The sequence below is a fragment of the Dendrobates tinctorius genome, unplaced genomic scaffold, assembly GCF_039654945.1.
Source record: "Dendrobates tinctorius isolate UK_male_01 unplaced genomic scaffold, ASM3965494v1 ptg000120l, whole genome shotgun sequence".
Lineage (NCBI taxonomy): Eukaryota > Metazoa > Chordata > Amphibia > Anura > Dendrobatidae > Dendrobates > Dendrobates tinctorius.
The window spans coordinates 45,986,404-46,011,426 of NW_027361788.1; the positions used below are offsets into that span (position 1 = coordinate 45,986,404).

Sequence of the window (25,023 nt, forward strand, 5' to 3'; positions counted from 1 at the left end):
GTAATACTGCATCGATGGAAAGTGACAGGAGACAGCAGTTGTCAACTATGGTTACAAACTACTTTTCCTCCCATATCGATGTTCTCCCACACAGGTCATTCCCCTTTGACTATTGGGCCGCTAAACTGGACACCTGGCCTGAATTGGCACAATATGCCTTACAGGAGCTCGCTTGCCCAGCTGCAAGTGTGCTATCGGAAAGAGTCTTCAGTGCAGCTGGATCAATCCTGACAGAAAAAAGGACCCGTCTGTCAACCCAAAATGTGGATGATCTAACCTTCATTAAAATGAACCATGCATGGGTTTCCAAGGATTTTGTCCCACCTTCCCCTGATGACACATAGGGTGACAGAAAAATGGCTTGCTTTGGTCCACCTCTTCCTGGGACTTGACCTATTTCGCCTTTTGCATCAGCTGAATGTCCAACATCAACATATGCCACTTTCTAAAACTCCCTAACTGTGCTGCCTCCCCCCCCCATGGCCGGGGTCACCACCTAGCGCATGACACCGTGCGAGTGCCGTTGCCCTGGACAGGTGGGTAGGCCGACTCTTGGGCGCGGGCACTGGCACAGGGTCCCTCATACTGCAATCAAGTGTCTCTGACGGTGGTGGTGCACACCCGCCGTCAGACACACCGCCGTACTATGAGGGGCCCAGTGCCAGTACCGACGCCCACGAGTGGGCCCCCCTTGCTTGGGCAGGGCCCCAGCATTTGCAATCTTTACCTCTCCCTGCTCCTCCGCTGTGTAGTCTGGGCCGTCAAATCCATACTGTGCCTGACACCGTCTGAGCCTGCCTCCTGATGTATAGACATATATTTTGAATGTGTACGCTATCCATACATGTTATCCGGGGATACGGTACCCTTTCTCACCTTTGTGCAATCACGTGCTAGCCATACTGGGCCTAACACCGTCTGAGCCTGCCTCCTGATGTATAGACATATATTTTGAATGTGTACGCTATCCATACATGTTATCCGGGGATACGGTACCCTTTCTCACCTTTGTGCAATCACGTGTAATCCATTCTGGGCGTGAGAACGGCTGGCGAGCTGTTAAGCAAGCTACAGCACCTGTGGTTTGCACACGTAAGTTTTTCATTTTTTCAGGAATGACGGTTAGGCCTAATTCCGGAACTGCGGTTGACCTGCACTTACTGGGAAATCATCGTTCGCGGGTAATAATTGTAATCAGTGATCCCCATCACTAACGTTGTTCAGCGGGTTATCTGCACCTGTAAGCGACAAACGCTGGCCTTTTCAGTGTAGCGCACATGCAGCCACCACGGACATGTAAGGGCATGACACACCAGTTATTGGCCAATCTCATGTGCCAGAGCCTCACGTGTCCCTCTAGTAAGCCGGACTTGGACCGCGGGGCATGACGGAGTCTCGTTCGTTAACGGAATTAAGCTTGCAATGTGTGCATCTGTTCTGTAGCTGGCATGATTGAGGTTTCCCAGGTGGAGTCGAATTTAACCGTAGGCTCCACTCCTGGTGGTGCCCTTCTGGACATTCCTTTAAGGTTCAGCTTTGCAACCATACTGCCCACGTAAAACAAACACTTTGCCTTCATGAACACTGTTTGGAGGGTCATGACTCGTGGGAATAACGCCGCCCAATCAGTTAACCTGTTAGAGAGATCCTTCGTTGCTCCCAAGCATGACATCACACTCCCTAGGAGGAAGGTAATGCCACTGTGGCGACCGTACTCCTGGGGGCGACACAAGTGCACTGATGCCCAGCCACTGCTCGATGAATCTGCTGGTACATTGACCCAGACCACTACATTCCCCTCGCACGCTACACGGCCTGAATCTGACCCTGATGAAACTCAAGTTACCCTTCCCATATACAGTTCCATCTTACACGGTGACAAAGAGGAAGCTGCAGATGAAAGCGCAGGTTCGGCCCACCCGCCATCAGACACACCACCGTACTATCAGGGGCCCTGTGCCAGTGCCGTCGCCAACGAGTGGGCCCCCCCTGCTTGCTCAGGATCACAGCACTTGCAAGGTTGAAATACTGTGCAGTGAGATGGAAGATGGGGACGACGAGGAGTCCAGACTAATACAGGGATTCCCTAGCGAGGAGACTTATTTGATTGTTTTCAATGTTGGGACAGCAATTTTTGGGGAGCACTATACTCTGGATAATGATAGATGGGGCCCACCATACACTGGAACATTCCAAAGGTGGACATCAGACACTGGAGCAGCATTTACAGGGCCCATTATACACTAGAGCATTAGAAATGGGGCCCATTATGTTTGGAGCATTATTTGGGCCCATAAGACAGTGGAGCTTCATCCATGGGGACCAACATATACTGTAGCATTATGTGGAGCTCATCATATACTGTTTCAAACATTATATGGGACCAATGATTCTGTATGGAGAAATAGATGGGCCTCGTCATGAGATGTAAAAAGTGAAGTATTTTTCATTGTACTATACCGCTATTTCTCTGCCGTATCGGAGCATGATGAGTTGTGGTATGTGTTAAAGGGGTGCTCTTTCGCCCAGGGCACATGAAAACCTGGAGCCAGCCCTACCCCCCCACAACTTTAGCCAAATAACCCCCATTTTTCAGTGCGTAACTTGTATTATGAAGTTAATTAAGGTTGACAAGCTTAAGTAAGAAGAATTGATGCTTTTGGCATTCAAATGGGCACTGTAGGTGTGTTTCCTGTCCTCCTCTCACTGCCGACTTTTATTCCCCATTGACTTACATTGGGTTTCGTGTTTCGGGCCGACCCCGACTTTTCCCTATAATCGGCCGATCTTGCTCGACCCGACTTTTGGAAAAGTCGGGTTTCATGAAACGAAACTCGACCCTAAAAAACCAAAAGTCGCTCAACTCTAGTAGTCAGGATATAGCCAGAGATCTGTACACAGAGCACCAGTATTGTTGGGAGGATAACCAGGAAACGTAGTCAGGATATAGCCAGAGGTCGGTACATGGAGCAGCAGTATAATTGGGAGGATAAGCAGGTAACGTAGTCAGGAGATAGCCAGAGGTCAGTACACAGAGCAGCAGTATAGTTAGGAGGATAAGCGGGAATCATATTCAGGATATAGCCAGAGGTCAGTAAACACAGAGTAGCAGTGTAGTTGGGAGGATAAGCGGGAACAGTAGTCAGAAGATAGCCAGAAATCGGTACACAAAGCAGCAGTATAGTTGGAAGGATAAGCAGGAATCGTAGTCAGGAGATAGCCAGAGCAGCAGTAGGACATTGAGAATAAGCGGGAATCGGAATCGTAGTCAGGATATAGCCAGATGGTACACAGAGCATCAGTGTAGTTGGGAGGATAAGCAGGAATTGTAGTCAGGATATAGCCAGAGGTCAGTACAAGAAGCAGCAGTGTATTTGGGAGAATAAGCAGGAATCAATGTCAGGATATAGCCAGAGATCGGTACACGGAGCAGCAGTAAAGTTGGGAGGATAAGCAGGAATCGTAGTCAGGATATAGCCAGAGATCTGTACACAGAGCAGCAGTATTGTTGGGAGGATAACCAGGAAACGTAGTCAGGATATAGCCAGAGGTCGGTACATGGAGCAGCAGTATAGTTGGGAGGATAAGCAGGTAACGTAGTCAGGAGATAGCCAGAGGTCAGTACACAGAGCAGCAGTATAGTTGGGAGGATAAGCGGGAATCATAGTCAGGATATAGCCAGAGGTCAGTACACAGAGCAGCAGTGTAGTTGGGAGGATAAGCGGGAACAGTAGTCAGAAGATAGCAAGAAATCGGTACACAAAGCAGCAGTATAGTTGGAAGGATAAGCAGGAATCATAGTCAGGAGATAGCCAGAGCAGCAGTAGGACATTGAGAATAAGTGGGAATCGGAATCGTAGTCAGGATATAGCCAGATGGTACACAGAGCATCAGTGTAGTTGGGAGGATAAGCAGGAATTGTAGTCAGGATATAGCCAGAGGTCAGTACAAGAAGCAGCAGTGTATTTGGGAGAATAAGCAGGAATCAATGTCAGGATATAGCCAGAGATCGGTACACGGAGCAGCAGTAAAGTTGGGAGGATAAGCAGGAATCGTAGTCAGGATATAGCCAGAGATCTGTACACAGAGCAGCAGTATTGTTGGGAGGATAAGCAGGTAATGTAGTCAGGATATAGCCAGAGGTCGGTACATGGAGCAGCAGTATAGTTGGGAGGATAAGAAGATAATGAAGTCAGGAGATAGCCAGAGGTTGGTACACAGAGCATCAGCATAGTTGGGAGGATAAGCAGGTAATGTAGTCAGGATATAGCCAGAGGTCGGAACACAGAGCAGCAGTGTAGTTTGGAGGATAAGCGGGAATCGTAGTCAGGATATAGCCAGAGATCTGTACATGGAGCAGCAGTATTATTGGGAGGATAACCAGGTAACTTAGTCAGAATATAGCCAGAGGTGAGTACATCGAGCAGCAGTATAGTTGGGAAGAAAAGCAGGAATCGTAGTCAGGATATAGTCAGAGGTCAGTACACAGAGCAGCAGTGTAGTTGGGAGGATAAGCAGGAATCAAAGTCAGGATATAGCCAGAGGTTGGTACAGCAGAGCAGCAGTGTATTTGGGAGGATAAGCAGGATTCGTAGTCAGGAGATAGCCAGAGATCGGTACAGGGAGCAGCAGTAGAATCTTGAGGATAAGCAGCAGGTGGGAGGAAGTTAGACTAAAGGCTGGAGCTCAATCTCGCAATGTAGGAAGTGCAGTGTCAGGTTTAAGTAACCTGCTCAATCAGGAGATTACAGGATGAGCCAATCAGGAACTTGGTGTGGAGACATCAGGAACAACAGAACTACTAGTATCTGATTTAGTACGGAACTGTCCAACGAGCTGAACAGCCAGAGGTAAGAGCTGTCACCTGATGCACAAGAGCCGCTGGGTTCGAATCCTTATAATATATAAGGGTGTAACAATGCTACTCACTTGGGAGCGATCATCACAGAAACTGTTTCTATTTAAAAATCTGGCTATTTTTTCACTCCTCATAAACCCAAATCACAGGAAACTCAAATGCAGCCCTTGTCCGGCTCAAAATACAACATAAAGCAAAAAGTCCATACACTATTGTTGTCTAGTATGCCTGTCTTATAGTCCAGCTTCAGTCCTTTAGCAAAGGCACTCAATCCAGGAGATCTGCACACCTCCATACACACAGATATGTGTGAGACAAATAAGACTCATTTTACCATATCTCCCACCCAGTGGTGGAGATATGATGAGCAGCTGTTCAGCTGCTCATAATTAACCTGTCATGGCCAATTAACCCCTTTTAGAATTTTCTGTCTTTGGATATTGATAGCATACTTACAGCCTGCAGGTACCTCTAGAGGGAGCTAATACACATGGATATGTACAGTTAAGGTACTGTCACACTAAGGCCGGTTTCACATTTGCGCTTTATAGCGCAGCGACGGCCTGCGCACGGCCGCCGCTAAGCCCCGCCGGCTCCCTGCCCTCCCCTTCCGGTCATCGCCGCCTACTAGCGCACATGGACGCTTGCGATCTGCGTACCCTATCTTTAGCATAGGGTGCGCAGATCGTGCGCTGGCCGTGCACTAGCAGGATTTTGCCGTGCGCTGCGCACTTTTGAAGGTGCGCCGTGCGCGCCGAAATGCAACATGCTGCGTTCGGCGCACACGGGCGCACCTTCAAAAGTGCGCGGCGCACGGCAAAATCCTGCTAGCGCACGGCCAGCGCACGATCTGCGCACCCTATGCTAAAGATAGGGTGCGCAGATCGCAAGCGTCCATGTGCGCTAGTAGGCGGCGATGACCGGAAGGGGCGGGCAGGAAGCCGGCAGGGGGCGGGGCTTAGGGAGGCCGTGCGCAGGCCGTCGTTGCGCTATAAAGCGCAAATGTGAAACCGGCCTTAGCGATGCACCAGCGATCCTGACCAGCGATATGACGCGGTCAGGATCGCTGGTACATCGCTAAGTGGTCGCTAGTGAGCTGCCACACAGATCTCACCAGCGATGCAGCAGTGGTCGGGGGTCGCTACTTACCTGTCAGACGAGGCGATCCTGACGTCCTCCTGCCCGCGTCCACGCATCGCTCGTCGGCGCCACAGGAAGCTGACTACAAGAAACGGCCCAGGCCGTTCTTGCGCGATCAGCGATAGCCAGCGGGGGAGTCGGTCGGAGGTAAGTATCAGACATAGCGATATCGCTAGCAATATCGCTTAGTGTGACAGGCCCTTTAGTATTGAATGCACTGAGAGGTGTGGCAGCATGCAGCAGTTCAGTGGCCACCATGGAGCCGGCTGTAGTCACATGACTTGTTGATACCTAGCTGTAAATCCATGGGCATCTACTGATTGCAGAGCAGGTAATATCCTCTAGTTACATCCAGAGCTGCATTCCGACTTCTTCTGATTGTGTCAGAGCTCCTGGATTTGTAACAGGGTTCCTATCAACCATTTTTAATAGTGGTATCCTCATATGAAGCAGAGGGACATAAAGGTGATGCCCCCAACCTCTCCTAAACATGGGCACAGGTGAGCATGTGCCAGCTCCCACAGATCCCTAATTTAATCCTTTTTTTTCGGGTGTACACAGCACATTGTCTATAGCTGTAAAGTATTTGCATATTGTCTCAAGGAAATGCCCTCATTTACCCGTGCTCTCTCTGCCACCTTTGTATGCCAGCTTCACCATAGTAAAACTGCATCCACAATAGCACATACATACAGATTTAGAGATTAAGCAGCTACTATTACGGAAGGTGCAGGCATTGTGTGCCAGAGCCAAGGAAGGGGTGGGAAGGGGGCCGCTGGGGATATAAATGGTGGTTGGCACCGAGACCCTGGTGTCAGAAGATTGGGGACAAAATTAGTCTGAACCACTTACAATAGTAAAGAACCAATTATAGGGACCGACGAACGCCTGAAGCACCGCGCCCTGCTGCATCCCTAAAAATGTCATCCCTTCCCCTCCTTATATTTGGAGCTGCAGGACTGTTGTCCGTACGGGCTGCCGGTAAGTGTAACCCTCTATGTCTACATAGGGGAATTACATGTTAAGCAATTGCTTTATCTATAAAAATCTCTATATAATGAAAAGTTCTGCAACTTATTAATCTACACGTGCTTTTTGGAGATGGAAATGTTATTCTCCAGCAGGACTTGGCACCTGTCCATACTGGTTTACAAACAACAGTATCACTGTGCTTGATTGACCAGCCAACTCACCTGACCTTACCCCCATAGAGAATCTATGGGGTACTGTCAAGAGGAAGATGAGAGACACCAGTCCCAAGAATGCAGACGAGCTGAAGGCTGATATCAAAGCAACCTGGGCTTCCATAACACCTCAGCAGGCTGATCGCCTCCATGCCACACCGCATTGATGTAGTAATTGATGCAAAAGGAGCCCCGACCAAGTATTGACTGCATTTACTGAACATATATTTCAGTAGGCCAACATTTCGGATTTTAAAATCATTTTTGAAGCTTTTGTTATAAAGTATTCTAATTTACTGAGATAATGACTTTTGGGTTTTCATTGGCTGTAAGCCATAATCATCAACATTAACAGAAATAAACAGAGTGAAATAGATCACTCTGTGTGTAATGACTATATCATATGAGTTTCACTTTTTGTATTAGAGAACTTAAATACATTAACTTGTACTTTTACTTTCAATTCTTCACAATTTGTTACATTTCTGCTTGCTGACGGTGAATGGACCATTATTGTTTGGATCCAGTGACAGAAGACTGACCTCAGTCTTCTCAGAGTAGAGTCAGTACATGGTCCGAACTAATACATTGTCAGAAAGGGGGAGATGTGATACACTGTAACAAAACCTCAGCTGAGGATTGTTGGGTCAGAACACTGTGCACCCATAACTACCATACCTATTATCCACATTTCTATAGAATCATACAACATCCTCTGCTTTGCTGAATTCAATGAGAAAACTCTACAGTGCAATGATTTTCTGGGGGCCGGAATCCCACAAATAGACTGCTGCCTGAACAGCAAATATGGCTTTAAGAGGGACCCCCAGTCTGAATGCCAATCCTGCCGGTGAGGAAATCCTGTGCTACCACATCTAATAGAGGGTCGTATTATAGTAGCTATATTCTTGTACATAGGGGCAGTATTTTATTAGCAATTTTCTTGTACATAGGAGCAGTATTATAGTAGTTATATCCTTGTACATAGGGACAGTATTATAGTAGTTCTATTCTTGTACATAGTGGCAGTATTATAGTAGTTCTATTCTTGTACATAGTGGCAGTATTATAGTAGTTATATTCTTGTATATAGGAGGCAGTATTATAGTAATTATATTCTTGTACATAGGGAGCAGTATTATAGTAGTTATATTCTTGTACATAGGAGGCAGTATTATAGTAGTTATATTCTTGTACATAGGGACAGTATTATAGTAGTTATATTCTTGTACATAGGGCAGTATTATAGTAGTTATATTCTTGTACATAGGGGCAGTATTATAGTAGTTATATTCTTGTACATAGGGGCAGTATTATAGTAGTTATATTCTTGTACATAGGAGGCAGTATTATAGTAGTTATATTCTTGTACATAGGGACAGTATTATAGTAGTCATATTCTTGTACATAGTGGCAGTTATAGTAGTTATATTCTCATACATAGGTGCAATATTATAGTAGCTATATTCTTGTACATAGGGGACAGTATTATAATAGTTATATTCTTGTACATAGGGGGCAGTATTATAGTAGTTATATTCTTGTACATAGGGGGCAGTATTATAATAGTTATATTCTTGTACATAGGGGGCAGTATTATAGCAGTTATATTCTTGTATATAGGAACAGTATTATAGTAGTTGTATTCTTGTACATAGGGGGCAGTATTATAGTAGCTATATTCTTGTACATAGGGGACAGTATTATAGTAGTTATATTCTTGTACATAGGGGGCAGTATTATAGTAGTTGTATTCTTGTACATAGGGGCAGTATTATAGTAGTTATATTCTTGTACATAGGGGACAGTATTATAGTAGCTATATTCTTGTACATGGAGGCAGTATTATAGTAGTTATATTCTTGTACATAGGGGGCAGTATTATAGTAGCTATATTCTTGTATATAGGAGCAGTATTATAGTAGCTATATTCTTGTACATAGGAGCAGTATTATAGTAGTTATATTCTTGTATGTAGGAGCAGTATTATAGCAGCTATATTCGTGTACACATGGGGCAGTAAAATAGTAGTTATATTCTTGTTCATAGGGGGCAGTATTATAGTAGTCATATTCTTGTACATAGGGGACAGTATTATAGTAGTTATATTCTTGTATATAGGAGCAGTATTATAGTAGCTATATTCTTGTACATAGGGGCAGTATTATAGTAGTTATATTCTTGTACATAGGGGGCAGTAGTATAGTAGTTATATTGTTGTACATAGGGACAGTATTATGATAGTGGTATATTCTTATACATTTTTCAGCTCTGCTGGATGGTTGGAGTGGGGAGACTGGAGCACTTGTTCTGTGTCATGTAAGGAAGGTGTTCAGAAGAGACAAAGAACCTGTGTAGGACAAGGACATTGTCAGGGAGAAGCTCTGGAAGTGAAATCCTGCACTTTACAAGAATGCTGCGCAGGTGACCATGTGTATACTGTATATATTATCATAGTTGATGTACAATGATAAAATAACAATGAGCTGGTGTATGTAATTATATCATATATGGTAGCTTTTGCTGAGCTGGTGAATCTAAGCCTTTTATGTGTGATACAGTCTGATTCCATTGCCTGACAAAATTCTGTATTGTTCAGTGATGGGGGGTTGGTCCGTGTGGACATCGTGGTCAAGATGTTCTGTTACTTGTGGGAAAGGACACATTAAGAGAAGTAGAAAATGCAACAACCCAGCGCCTTTTTGTGGAGGGACATGTACTGGCAAGAGCAGTGAAGAAAAGCAATGTGACACTAATCAGGATTGTCCAAGTAAGTGACCTCCAATAAGGTGACCATGAAGCTTGATATCATGTTTGGGTGAAACCAAGAATCTTCTTAGCCAACTTGGGATTCAGCCCCAAGAGCAACCATACTCCCTCATGATAGAACCATAGTTGGACAAGGTATTTCTTCATTCCCACCTTGCAGAGAATGACCCTTAGCTTGGTTTTCTTGAGAATATTCTGGAGTTGGATTTGGGTGAAACCAGGGTCGTTGTTGTTATAGAGATGGGGACTTTTAGCCAACATGGTTCTTGCTCCTGGAGTCACCATACTCCTTTATGATAGGACTATGGTTATGTAGAATAGATGGGTCCTTCTTAGCCAAAATGGGATTTTGCCCCTGGAGACACCATGCACCTTTGGATAATCTTTTTGATTCTTTATGATAGAACCATGGGTGGATTAAAAGATTCTCCATTCCTACCTTTGGAAATAATGACCCTCAATTTGTTTTTCTAGAGGACAATCTTGAGTTGGTTTTGAGTAGAACCGAGGTTGGATTGTCACGCTTCTACCTGAAGCAAGACGGCGCACGGCGAGACAGAAGGAGAAGAAACCTGTGTCACTAGGGAAGGATTCAATCACCCTTGAAACTTACCCTGCACCACCCTGAGCTTCCTAGCGTCTCTAGATGGTTTCTTTCACCCTGTGTGGCGATCACGTTCCTATCCCTGTCTTTCCCTAAATACTACCCTGCTTAATGAGTAGGATAGCAAGAATTCTAGCCCTGCTCTAACATAAAGACACAGAGAGGAAACAGACAGGGAAAAAAGAAATTCACAATCATATAAAAACACTCTCAAACAATCGAGTGGGAAATAGGGAAGGATAGAGTGAGGCAAACCAATTAGGAATAGAGATTGGGATGCACACACACAAACTAACTACATGCAATTGAAAAAGCCTGCTCCTTTCTCAGCTCACTCCTCCAACTCCAAACCAGGTAGTTTCAAGCTATCACTGACAACAACTGAAACTTAGAGGAGAGTATTTAAACCAGAGGGAGGTGATAAACTCAGAACAGCTGAGACAACTCAGGACAGAGAGCTTCAGGTGACAAACAGGACTGATTAACCCTTGAAAGAACAAAGCAAGTAAAACCTGAACTGCTAATAGAAAGGTGAAGCAGGTCTACCCAGCACAGATGTATGTGTAGCCAGACTCTGTGATCTTCTGGCCCCACTCTGTTGCGGCATCCCCATGACATGGGTGGTGTAGAAGTTGTGGCAACTTCTTAGCCAACATGAGATTTTTACCTCTGGAGCCACGATGCTTTTGACATTTCTTTATGACAGGACCATAGTTGGTATCGGACTTTTTCTGTTTCAAGTGTAATGATCCTCAAATGGGTTTTATTGACCTTGGTCTTGTAGATAGGAGTTGTTTTGTGTCAGGTCAATCCACCTACGCAAAGGTAAGGTACACCAGCAAGTTGGAGTCCCATAGCCCTTGCAGATATGTGTGTTTCAGCCATGACAACTCCAGGTATATATAGGCCCAGTAAGTTGCATTTGCCCTCTATCTACCTAACTTTTGGGTTGACCAGAGCTTTTCTCTAGAGGTCACTAACAGCCCTCAAAACCCAGTGGAAGCTGGCATCACCTATGCCATCAAGAAGTTGTCAACTCTAGTCATGATATTCCAAGTTCTTCTGAAATATCTTTTATGTAGTCCTGATGGACATTTGTTCCTCCCTCAGCTCATGGCTCATGGGGAAATTGGGAACCCTGGAATCAATGTTCCTCTCAGTGTCGAAACGAAGGACCTGGGAATGTGCCATTTCAGTCACGTCAGAGAGTGTGCAACAACCCTACACCATCCAAAAGCCCACCAGGAGACCCCTGCCAGGGTAATAAGCAAGAAGAACGAGCATGTCCAGATCTTCCTTACTGTCCAGGTAAGATACCCCAATATATGGAAGAGAAACCCCATCCAATGTCTATCTATCACTCTTTATGTAGTTACATTCTGGGCTTTCAGCCACAAAGATTTCTATTGAAACATAGTAGGGAGGAGAAGTTAGCTACTTCCTCCTTCACTTGTGTCACTCTTGAACCTCCCATCATTTCTGAAAAAAAAAAAAAAAGTGAGTGTAATTTCAAAGACTAAAAATTAAGGGTCATGGTCTTTGACTACTAAGGAGTGTTGAGAGAGGAAGGAAAAGAGCTTTTGGGGGGCAGAAAAGCAAACTCTGTAAAGACTACTATGGCTCACAGGAAATAGACTGGCCAAATATTCGAGCCTATAAAAGAGATATTGGTGATAAGGACTTTGCAGCACAATTCGAGGGCTGTCAGGGTCGCAAAAAAATCTACTTTTAGGCCACATTCACACTATCAGTATTTTACATACTGATACATGGTCAGTTTTTTACATCAGTATTGGTAAATCAAACCAGGAGTGGTTGAAAAATGCAGAAGTGGTGATGTCTTTCTATTATACTCCTTTGGCTGTTCCACTCCTGGTTTTGGCTTACACATACTGAGGGAAAAACCTCACCAAATACTCAACATGTGCATGTGGCCTTAGTGTCCAATCTGGCACCATGGATACTATTCAAGGTCATAAGTCAAGCTGTGGCCACGTTTTGGAGTTTGGATGACTGGTTCCTGTAATGTTCTCGTAGTTGATGGCAGCTGGGGGTCTTGGAAAAAAGACTCGGAGTGTACAGTCACCTGCGGCATTGGACGGATTAAAGAGAAGAGGTCGTGTGACACCCCTCCACCACGGTACGGAGGAAGAGATTGTGCAGGGTCTATCACTCGAGATGCCATCTGCAACACAAAGGTTCCTTGTCCTCGTAAGTGACAGTCAGAACTTTAATTCTTGGGAGGTTTCTCCAGCGCATTCAGCAGAAACTGAGGATGGTGGTGGTAGCAGGAGAAAAGTGTGTTGATCTTGTAAAAGACAGTGACCTGACATTAGTAAAGGGCTGCATGAGAGAGGGACAGAATCAGGATGTAAAGAGGGGGACATAGGGAATAGTGATGGTATCACAGCAGCACAGAGTATTTCAGTAGAGTGGCATATGAATATTGTAGGAGGCAGTGACTTGATATACACATTGAGAGGGCCGCATGTGTGAAGAGAAGAGGTATGATGTAAGGAAGGGAAATGGTCGATAGTGGAAGAAGCAGATATCACAACAGCACAGAGTATTTCAGTAGAGTGGCATATGAATATTGTAGGAGGCAGTGACTTGATATACACATTGAGAGGGCCGCATGTGTGAAGAGAAGAGGTATGATGTAAGGAAGGGAAATGGTCGATAGTGGAAGAAGCAGATATCACAACAGCACAGAGTATTTCAGGATATTGGTGTGTTTCTATTGTAAGGGAGAGAACCTATTTTTAGTAAAGAGAGGGTTGCATGTGAGGCACAGTCATTATTTAAGGAAGGGACATACTGGACATCAGAAGTAGCAGATATTACAGCAGCACAGAGTATTTTCGGAAAGGGTTAGGTTTCCTTTATAGTGTTCATTACTCTTTTTTTAGGAAGCAAAGGTTGCATGTAGTACACAGTTGTTAAGTAAGGAAGGCATAAAGTGGAAGCGGCTAATTTCCCAGCAGCACAGAGTATTTCAGGAGTGTGGTGTTTTGATCTTGTGGGGGAAGTGACTGGTCCATATTTGATGGTCTGAGTGACCACAGGGCTGCACGTGATGGGGAAAGTGTCCTCATGTGTGGAGGGGAATGGGGACAAGGAGAAAATCACAGGCTAACAGTAGAAGGAGCAGTGTCCCAGCGGCACGGAGTATTTCAGGGTAAATATCTAATATATAAAGCTCAATGTGTGTGCGTGTGTATGTATATATGTGTGTATGTCCGGGATTGGCATCCGCACCGTCGCAGCTACAGCCACAAAATTTGGCAGTCACATGTCTGGACCCCGAGAGCGTCATAGGCTATGTTGTGAAGCGAAATTTTAACCCCATGTGTTCCAATTCGCCTAACAATTTTGCCCCTATCTACATAATGGGGGAAAAAGTGTATGTATGTATTTGCATCTGCACCGTCGTAGTCAGGGCTGTGGAGTCGGTAAGCCAAACCTGCGACTCCGACTCCTCAATTTCCCTTACACCGACTCCGATTCCACAACTCCGACTCCAACAAATATTGCTTATATTTAAGTGAAAAATTTATTGTAGTACAATGTGAACATCAGACATTTAATCATTTTTATGATACAATAATCAAGACATTTAGATAGAACATAATATATATTTATTGGAATACAACTTTAGAACACAAAAAACTGTAATAAATTGTAAATATGTAATACATTATGTAATATCGACTACATACATATATATACTATATATATATATATATATATATATACATATAGTGTGTGTATATATATATATATATATCACTATGTAATAAACTATGTAAGTGGCAAAAAACAGTTTTCAACAAAAACATAAATAACTAACTAAATAACATTTGTGCAGTCTATGAATTTGTTCTAAGGCTGGAGTCACACACAACGATTAAAAAATCAGTCGGATTTTTACTGTACGAAATCGCACAAAGGTTTCTTGTCCAGGGATCCGTCTGTCATCCAATTTTCCGGCGATGAACCGATTTTATTCACATCTAAGCATCAAATTGACATCCAATGCCAATGCCTGATGCTCTTTCCTGTTGACCTGGAGAAGTCTTGCGATTTAATCGCAAGTCACACGTTTGGTGCGTTTTCAATGCGATTTTTAATCACATCCATAGACTTGCATTGGCGATTCCGATCCGAAAATCGGTGACAGTCCGAGGAACGGATCCGATAAAAAAACGGATGATGGGAGCAGCACCATAGAATAACATAGGGACGACTGCAATGCGATTTTTTTTTATCGCATTGCATTCGTCCGATTTAATCGCTAGTGTGACTCCAGCCTAAGAAATAGAATTGCCTCCATCAGATCCTCCTTCACAGATGACCTCAAATCTGACCTAATCATTTTAAGGCTAGAGAACAACCTCTCTAACAATTTCCGGGTATAAAGGAATTGCCTCATGCACAGGCAGTTTTGATGAACGGTTGAATTTTTCTATTTCTTTGAGAGCAAGTGAAACATTTTGCTGAAATATGGTCAATCTGCTTGCTATAGGAGACGGAGTGAAATCTTTTTCCTTGCAGCAACGCTTTGCCTGCTCCATGTCATCCAAATACTTGTCAAAATCAAACTCCTCATCTGATGATGATGAAGATATGGCAGCAGTAGCACTGTCAGGACCCAAGTCCTCTTGCGCCTGGCAGTTCTCCTGTAGGCCACTCATCCTAACCGCTACCTCAGTCAGAGCTTCTTTTCCTTTAGTAAGCTGTTGATCATCAAGCAGTATACGATGACTTGGGTCCACATAAACAGCTGCCAGAAAAATTTTATTTTCCAATAGCTGTGTCTCTCTCTGTTTCTTTGAAGCAGAAATGCCATCTGCGATTAAATCTCCTCTTTGGGACAGGCAAAATAGCAAGTTCTTCCACTCCCTTATGAAAATGCCAGGACTTAAATCCTCAGCTTGTAATTTTTTAGTCATGGTAAATGGGTGATTAAGCAATTCCTTCAATTCAGCCACCTGTGTCCATTGACCTTCATTTAGGGGTTACCTGAGGGTTCCCCATATCTATAAGAAACGGTTGTAGTTCAAGCAATCGCTCAATCATTAAATAAGTGCTGCCCCACCGAGTGGCTTGATCGACAATTGCCCCTTTCCCAGCACGTCTCTTCAAGATGGAATCTATTTTAGGGGTTCTGGGGGCAATAGCCAATTTCCTCACTTTTCCAATCAGATTTCCAGCATGTCCCTCTTGCAGACTATCTCTTATTGCCAGCTGCAGCGTGTGCACAACACAGCGCATGTGATGAATAAGAAAGTGTTTTGAAGCAGCTTCAACAAGATCTATTTCTAAAGTATAATTTTGCTGTTCTTCTGTTGTAATATCTGTTTGTTCCTCCGTTACATGAACAGCACTGTGGCCTTCCATCTCAAACACACTGAATCCTAAATTTTCTTCTAGCTGTTGTTCATTACTCTCATTCATCAGTTTAATTGTACTTATCATGTTTGAAGCATTGTCCGTTACAATAGCAAGAACCTGTTCTTGTGTGAATGTAGCCTTAGATCAGGAATAGAACAGCCATTTACAGGACATTTCATAACTTTCCCAAATTCCTATGAAAAAATATTCAGCACATTCTGCATTGAACTATTGTATCCAATTTATTATATATTTTAGGAATCGGAGTCGGTCCATTTTATACCGACTCCGACTCCACGACTCCGACTCCACAGCCCTGGTCGTAGCTACAGCCACAAAATTTTGCACAGTCACACGTCTGGAGCCCGAGAGCATCATAGGCTATGTTGTGAGGCAAAATTTTAACCCCGCGCATTCCAATTCACCAAACAATTTTGCCCCTATCTATATAATGGTGGAAAAGTGTTGCAGGCAAATTGACAGCTGCCAGATGTGAACAAGGGGGACTTAAAGAATGAGAGCGATGGTGCCAAACAGTATATACTGTACAGTTGCTAATGTGGGGCCCTGACATGGGATACTCACCACACACGGGGATATGAACACACACACAAAATGCGCCACACACTACCACGTGCTTCAACACATATAAGATAATCCTTTAATCCTCCCACCATGGGGAAATCCACCCTCAGCACACATTTCACCACACATACACCAACCTCATAAAAACCCACATAAAAGTCGGAAACACAAAAGTCGCCACTCAAAACTCGCCACGCTGTCCCAGAGCTGTTTAAAAGATGAAAAATGAGCTGTGATTGGTTGCTATCAGCAACAGTTTTCTTTGTAGACAGTTGTGGTAACTGAGGCCTATTATTCTTATCATTTCTATGGCATTATCATCCTTCTGTAAAGCTGGAAATAACACAATTTATTACCGTGCCAACACAGACCACCCTCTGACACAGACTGCAGGGCTCCCCCAGTATCACACAGGATAGGATTAGATACACGGCTCAGCAGTCAGTATCACACAGGATAGGATTAGATACACGGTTGAGCAGTCAGTAACACACTTGATAGGATTAGATACACAGCTCAGCAGTCAGTATTACACAGGATAGGAATAGATACATGGCTCAGTAGACAGTATCACACAGGACACGATTAGATACGCAGCTCAGCACACAGTATCACACAGAATAGTATTCACAGAATAGTATTAGATGCACGGCTCAGCAGACAGTATCACACAGGATAGGATTAGATACACAGCTCAGCAGTCAGTATCACACAGGATAGGATACTTGGGTAATCGTTTAGTTAATTTGTGTTGCAAATCTGCAGTGTTGAATATATGATATGGAATATTTTTATGTGCAATATAATCATTATAATTTGTTATAACTAACCACAGTTGGTTACTATGCCCGGGCAACGCCGGGCTCTTCAGCTAGTTCTCCTATATAGTAGGATTTCAGGCTTGCTGTTTGTAGGGGGGATTTTAGGACCTCCATGTATTTTTATAGAAGCTTTTTCTCTGGTTGTGGCAGTCGATGGGCAGTGGTCGGATTGGCAGGAATGGTCGCCATGTACCCGACTTCAAGGTGAAATTATGTGCCAAAAAAAGGTGGGAATTCAGTCCAGACGTCGTCAATGTATCGATACCACTGATGGCGGGAAATGGTGTGAAGGAAGATACAGGGAAAGCCGCAACTGCTACAACATCACCAACTGCACATGTAAGTGACTTCTGTGAACTTCCAGGTTAATGCCATGAACTCTTCTGATGTGAGGGGTTATGTCTTTCCTAGAAATCTCCTGGATCACATTACAATCTGTTCCTGTTTGGGTTGACACCACAATGATTTTAGCAGAACTCTCCAGTATTTAAAGCTGGGGGCGCTGTTGCATTGATATTTATGGAAAGTCTGGTGTTTAAAAGTAGTACTGCAAGTGACTATAAAATATCAAGACTGAATGTCTCGGAAACAGAAGACACCGAGTTTTATTAGACAAGAGTGAATAGGAAACATACTATATAATGTTATTTTATAAAACTAGTTATGTTAATGCTGTTTTATACATTCTCTTTAAGATATGCACGAGCGAGGCATCTCACACATCGTAGTTGGTGGTCCATGTGTCAGGCATGCAGTCGCACAGACTACTGTGGACCATATTTCCTCAATATTTTCTTGTGTATTTTTGTATTCCAGTTCCCGGAGAGTGGTCGGAGTGGAGCCAGTGGGGACTCTGCTCCAGTCCATGTGGATCGTCTGAACAGATAAGGTCCAGGGAGTGTTTACCACAGTTTACTGACTACCCGTAAGTTTACTACTTCCCATCCGCCCCATGAAATTGTACAGGGATCAATGCAGTACATAAAGCAGACATCTAATAGGATGACTACTATATATGCGCAGTGATTGGCTGCAGCGCCATCAGTACAGACACCAGGAGCAACAGCGGAGACTCAGAGCTGGAACGGGGAGGGTGAGTTTGTTTTTTTACACCCACCCACGCTGCCTGCGGGGAGAAGTTTGTTGAAAGTGGAAACCCCTTTAAATACCCTTTAAATGCTATTTTGGCAAACACGTCTGTAAGCGTTACATTTCTGTTAACTTTCTTTATGGGTTTAAGGCTGAGTTCACACGTGGCGTTTTTTTCGCGTTTCCACGGCGGTTTTAACCGCGCGATTTTGCCGCGAAAACGCGAGAAATAAGCATCCCATGCATTCTTATGGGATTCCGCAATGCTGTGCTAATGCTGCGGTTTTTACCGCGGCGGAATCGCTTTGCGGTAAAAAACACAGCATGCTCATTAATTTTGCGGAATCGCGGCGATCCCGCACCCATAGGAATGCATTGTTCTGCTTACTTTCCGCATGTGGCTGTGCACACCATGCGAAAAGTAAGCAGAACATTTGCGGATGGTACCCACGGTCCGGAGGAGAGGAGACTGTCCTCCGGGCTTTGGGTACCATATCCCTGTAAAAAATAGAATTTAAAATAAAAAAATATTGTTATTCTCACCTTCCGACGTCTCGCGCAGCCTTCCCGCCTCTCTCCACGCTCCCGGTCCCAGTAAGCCTTTGCGAGCGATGACGTCCGTTCTCACGGGATCGTGAAGTCTCGCGGTCATTCGCGCGACGTCATCGTGAATGACCGCGAGACGTCACGATCCCGCGAGAACAGACGTCATCGCGGTAAGTGTCGCAAAGGATTACTGGGACCGGGAGCGTGGAGAGAGGCGGGAAGGCTGCGCGGGACGTCGGAAGGTGAGAATAACAATATTTTTTTTTTTATTATTATTTTTTACATTCTATCTTTTACTATTGAGGCCGCATAGGCGGCCTCAATAGTAAAAAGTTGGTCACACTTGTCAAACACTATGTTTGACGAGTGTGACCAACCTGTCAATCAGTTCTCCAAGCGATGCTCCAGATCGCTTGGAAAACGCTAGCAATTCTGCAAGCTAATTACGCTTGCAAAATGCTAGTTTTTCCACGGGAAAATCACAGGAATTTAAAATGCGATTTTCCCGCGGAATGGAATTCCGGAATTCTGCCGGTAATTTCCGCCAGAGTTCCGCTACGTGTGAACCCAGCCTAATAGTTAAAAATACAAATCACACCATTTTTATACACCATTTACCAATCACCATGAATATTAAGCATTTCTGCAATATTTACTGGTTTATGACGTTTATTTTTAGAATGTGTATAAAAAGGTGATTGTAATTACATTTTATTATTTTTCAGTCATTTTATAGGAACACAATCTATTTATTTTCCCCCTATTACACAGGTAGGTAGAGACATGTAGGTATATACAGATACTGTATGTATCTCTATATACCAGTACAATATGCCTGGAAAAGAAGAAGACTATTTAGATCTTTGGGCAGAGAAATTCCTCCTATAAGCAGTACAGACAATGGCTCACTGTTAGGGTACCGTTACACTTAGCGATGCACCAGTGATCAAGACAACGATATGGATCGCTGGTGCATCGCTAAGTGGTCGCTAGTGAGCTGCCACACAGGCAGATCTCACCAGCGACATAGCAGCGGTCGGGGGTCGCTACTTACCTGTCAGATGAGGCAATCCTGACGTCCTCCCGCCCGCGTCCACGCGTCGCTCACCGGCGCCACAGGAAGCCCAGCAGAAAGCGCCCAATGAGAAATGGTCCAGGACGTTCTGGCTTGACCAGCGTTGAGCAGCGGGGGAGCGGTCGGAGGTAAGTATCAGACATAGCGATATCGCTAGCAATATCGCTGCTATGTCACAAAATCGGTGACGTTACAGAGATATTGCTAGCAATATCGCTATGTGTAACGGGGGCTTTAAAGTTTCTGCCTGCTTTGCTGGAGATTGTGAGTTTGGAAAAGATCACAGTTAAAGAAAAGCAAACAATTAGTTTCCCGGGGTCTCTTCCTGAGTATAAAGGCCCCGTCTCACATAATGAGATCGCCGAAACATCACAGATTTTGTGACGCAACAGCGACCTCGCCAGCAATCTCGCTACATGTGACACATAGCGGCGACCACCGCCCACCCCCCCCCCGCTGGATATCGCTGATCATGCTCGGATGTCTTAGGCCATTTTTTGATCACTGGCGTCCCGCTGGCCAGCATGCATCGATGTGTTTGACGCCGATGAGCGACCTCACTGGCGACGCAGAACTCAGGGACGCAAGCATGAGTTGTCAGAATAGCTGCTGTGTGACAAGGTACCAACGACCACCGAGGTCATAATAGGGATCGCCCTATCGTTGCTGCGTCGTTGAAGAGATCTGCCTGTTTGACAGCTTACTAGCGACGATATAGCGATGCACCAGCGATCCTTACCAGGTCGTATCGTTGTCAGGATCGCTGAAGCGTCGCTATGTGAAACGGGACCCTAAGAGTGAGAAACTGCACTGGAAAAACAAAATTGTCCAGATCGACATACATGCCCAAAGCTATCCTATAATTTGGAGGCTAGTATGTAATGCTGGTGGCTACCATATCTACCCCTCTATGATCATCCTTGTTGCTGGCTCCTCACTCTCAGGGACATTACTATAGGGTCTACAGAGTTTAAGGGTCCTACTTTAGCCTAAGGGTTCCTCTGCCCCATATGTGGAGACCAGAATGTGTTATATTTGGGGCCCTGTTACAGCTTTTGCATCGGGGCCCAGCAGCTTCATGTTTCGTCTCTGATGACCTTCATGTCTCCTTCTACAGAGATATGGTCCAAGGAGCTACCAAGCTTGTGGAGGTGACCTTCTCAGGCAAGCCCATAGTGCAATGTGATCCAATCAAGGGAGAACTTCTGAAAGTGGAAGAGAAAACAGAATGTCGAAACCTTCCACCGTGCAAATAAGGTGAATGCGAGGTGATGAGCAACCCCTAAATTATAGGTCTTATGGCATGAGGACCAGCTAAGGGACATGTCTAGACATGGTGGCACCTTGCTGGTTACATTGAGGAAAGTTCATGGGAAAATCACTTTACCTTTCAGGCCTAGATCTAGGCTTAAGAGTTTGTATCTAGTGATAAGCGTGTATGCTCGTTACTCGAGATTTCCGAGCTTGCTCGGGTGTTCCCCGAGTAGTTTGGGCGTGCTCAGAGATTTAGTTTGTGTCACTGCAGCTGCATGATTTGTGACTGCTAGGCAGCCTGAATACATGTGGGGATTCCCTAACAAACAGGCATTCCTCACATGTATTCAGGCTGCCTAGCAGCCACAAATCATGCAGCTGCAGCGACACAAACTAAATCTCTGAGCATGCCAAAATACTCGGGGGACACCCGGGAATGCTCGGGAAATCTCGAATAACGAGTATACTCGCTCATCACTATCTGTAACCTATTTTTGCTTAGCGAGCTGGTTGTATTATTTGAGCACAAGATGACGGTGGTATTTTCTCTGCCAATGAAAGGTAGGGACAGTATAAGGGTCATGAAGTGCTGATCAGCGCTCAGTTTCTTAATTTTACATGAGGCAATAATTGCACGGATTTCATACAAACGGTCGTTGCACATTCCCTGCCAACCAACGTTAAGGATACAATCTGCTATAATCAGGAGAATCACCACTGATCGTGGAGGCGATCAGAAGCTATCACTCAGCCGATCACCAGCCAATGTCATACAGCTTCCCTATGCTAATACTTTCTGTGTTTTCTTTCAACATTTTCTCTTCTCGTTCCAGCCATTACTATAACGATGTGACTGGGATACCAGACATACGAGAATCTTTGTGCTGAATAAATATAATTTTCATATACAAATGCAGCTCTGTCTTTTTTATCTACTAGAAATGGTCCTGAAGACCAGTCATGGTGGTCAAGGGTTGGTCATCCCGAATGGATTATATCCAGTTAAATATTCTTGTTTTAGTCTTTACTGTCCTAGACTTCTAGTGGTGCCCATAACAATTACTCCTGGCCTTTAACATTGGCTGCAGCTATAACTTAAAGGGAAACTGTCACCTATTTTTAGCCCTATCAGCTGCCGTCACCGCCATCAGGGGCTTATCTACAGCATTCTGTAATGCTGTACATAAGCACCCCGATGTAACCTGAAAGATAAGAAAAACACGTTAGATTATACTCACCGGGGGGCGGGTGGTTTGGGTGTCGCGGTCCGGTCCGGCACCTCCCATCTTCATACGATGATGTCCTCCTCCTTGCTTCTCCCTAGGCTCCTGCGCAGGCGTACTTTATCTGCCCTGTTGAGGGCAGAGTAAAGTACTGCAGTGCGCAGGCGCCGGGAAAGGTCAGAGAGGTCCGGCTCCTGCGCACTGCAGTACTCTGCTCTGCCCTCAACAGGGCAGAAAAAGTACGCCTGCGCAGGAGCAGAGGGTGAAGCAAGGAGGAGGACATCATCATATGAAGATGGGAGGCGCTGGACGGGACAGTGACGCCCATCGGACCGGACCGAACGCTGGGGTGAATATAATCTTAAGGGCCTTTTACACATAGCGATATCGCTAAAGCGTCACCGATTTTGTGACGCAACAGCGATATCGCTAGCGATCTCGCTACATTACCTCCGACCGGCCCCCCCACTGGATATCGCGCGAGAACGTCCTGGGCCGTCTTCTTCTCCCTGGCGTCTCGCTGGCACCGACGAGCGACACATGGACGCAGGCGGAAGTTGTTATCATCGCAGCGTCTGACAGGTAAGTAACGACCGCCGAGCATCGCTGCGTCGCTGGTGAGATCTGCCTGTTTGGCAGCTCACTAGCGACCATTTAGCGATGCACCAGCACTCCTGACCGGGTCGTATCGTTGTCGGGAGCGCTGGTGCATCGCTACATGTAGCAGGACATTAACTCTTTTTTCTTATCTTTTATGTTACATCGGGGGGGCTTATCTACAGCATTACAGAATGCTGTAGATAAGCCCCTGATGGCGGTGTCGGCAGCTGATAGGGGAAAAATAGGGTGTCAGATTCCCTTTAAGCATTTTGGCTGTTTCCACTTACTGGATGCCCCTAAATCTGAATTTATAACAATCTCTCCTTAATGCTACTTTCACACTAGCGTTTTCGGGCGGACGTCACAAATTGTCGGCACGACGTTTCGACGGATGCATCAAAAATAGTGAAAAACGGATGCAACGCATACAGTATTTCTATTTCGACAGATCCGTCTGAAATCCGCTAGATGGTTCCGTCGAAATACTGTATGCGTTGCATCCGTTGTGTCCGTTTTTACCATCCATTTCATCCGTTTTTATGACGGATCCGTTTTCCATGCCTAAAAATGGGAGTCTCCCAAATGTGATTGGCTACTGGAAAATAGGGAAAACTATATATTGACTGTTTTTACACCCCATCTTTGACAGGGTTTAGAGAAAGTGGCAGAGATGGAAGGAGTGCTTGTGAGGATTGCGAACGTGGTTACTGATGTGATTTTTGAGACCAATCGGCTGGATATTATTGTTCGGGAGAAGGAGGTAGCAGCAAGACGGAGGATTCTTCTGCAGCGACGTCGCCGGCGACGACTATGGATGCATCTTATAAATGAACTGCAGATGACCCGGGGCGTCCATTCAACTCTCTACATGGAGTTGCGGCAGAACCCGGACAAATGTTTTAATTATGTTCGGATGAGGCAGGAGGACTTTGATTTGTTGCTGGAACAAGTTGGGGATGTCATCCGAAGGCAGGACACACGCATGAGGTTTTCCATCGCACCGGCGGAGCGGCTGATGGTGACACTGTGGTAAGCCTTATTTTTTTTTTTTTTATTGCTCATATTTAATGTCATGTAAACATGTTTTAACCTATAGAAAACCACATCAGCAGTGAACAATTGCGTTGCATTTTCTGCAGCATGTTAATATTTTTATTGTTTGTGGCCATTCCAGTGTTTTACACATGCTCCATAATAAGAATGCACAGATGTAGAAATGCTGTTTTTAATGTGGATCCCAACAGGAGTACATTCCACAACTGACAAAGGATATCTGGCTGACAAGTGCAGAACTTTTTGAGAAACTGTGCCATTTCCCAAATTGCTTGGGTGCCATAGATGGCAAACACATCCGTATTGCTAAACCGGCAGGATCTGGCTCAGAGTACTTTAACTACAAGAAGTACTTTTCTATAGTACTCATGGCCATAGCAGGTGCCAACTGTAAATTCCTGGCTGTGGATATTGGAGTCTATGGCCGGTCCAACGACTCACAAGTCTTCAAAACTTCTCCGATGGGCCGTTGTTTGTATGGAGATACGTATGATTTTCCAGCAGCCAGACCACTCCCGGGAACAACTGGACCATCTATGCCATATGTCTGTGTTGATGATGAGGCATTCCAGTTGTCACCACACTTACTAAAACCGTATGCAAGCAGAGACTTGACCAGAACCAAAAGAGTCTTCAATTACCGCTTAACTCGAGCCGGACGAGTGGTGGAGTGTGCTTTTGGAATTTTAACCGCAAAGTGGCGAGTTCTGCTAACTGCCATGAGACTGCACACACGAACAGTGGATGAGGTTGTCAAGGCCTGTGTGGTGCTGCATAAGTATGTACTTTCCAAGGAGCCTGTTTCCGTGGATGATGAAGGCTCAGAAA

The 25,023-nt window shown here is 44.9% G+C and overlaps 1 protein-coding gene across 1 annotated transcript; it reads left to right on the forward strand.

Annotated features, from left to right (window-relative positions):
* Positions 1 to 7,793: 7,793 nt before the first annotated feature.
* Positions 7,794 to 22,222, forward strand: LOC141046755 (properdin-like; the record flags this gene model as incomplete). The annotated part of the gene is made up of 9 exons (XM_073541399.1): positions 7,794 to 8,032; positions 9,452 to 9,606; positions 9,782 to 9,952; positions 11,666 to 11,863; positions 12,593 to 12,766; positions 17,506 to 17,694; positions 18,172 to 18,280; positions 21,183 to 21,322; positions 22,153 to 22,222. Coding segments are annotated over 8 exons (1,374 nt in total), but the record flags the coding sequence as incomplete, so codon positions are not given.
* Positions 22,223 to 25,023: the final 2,801 nt, after the last annotated feature.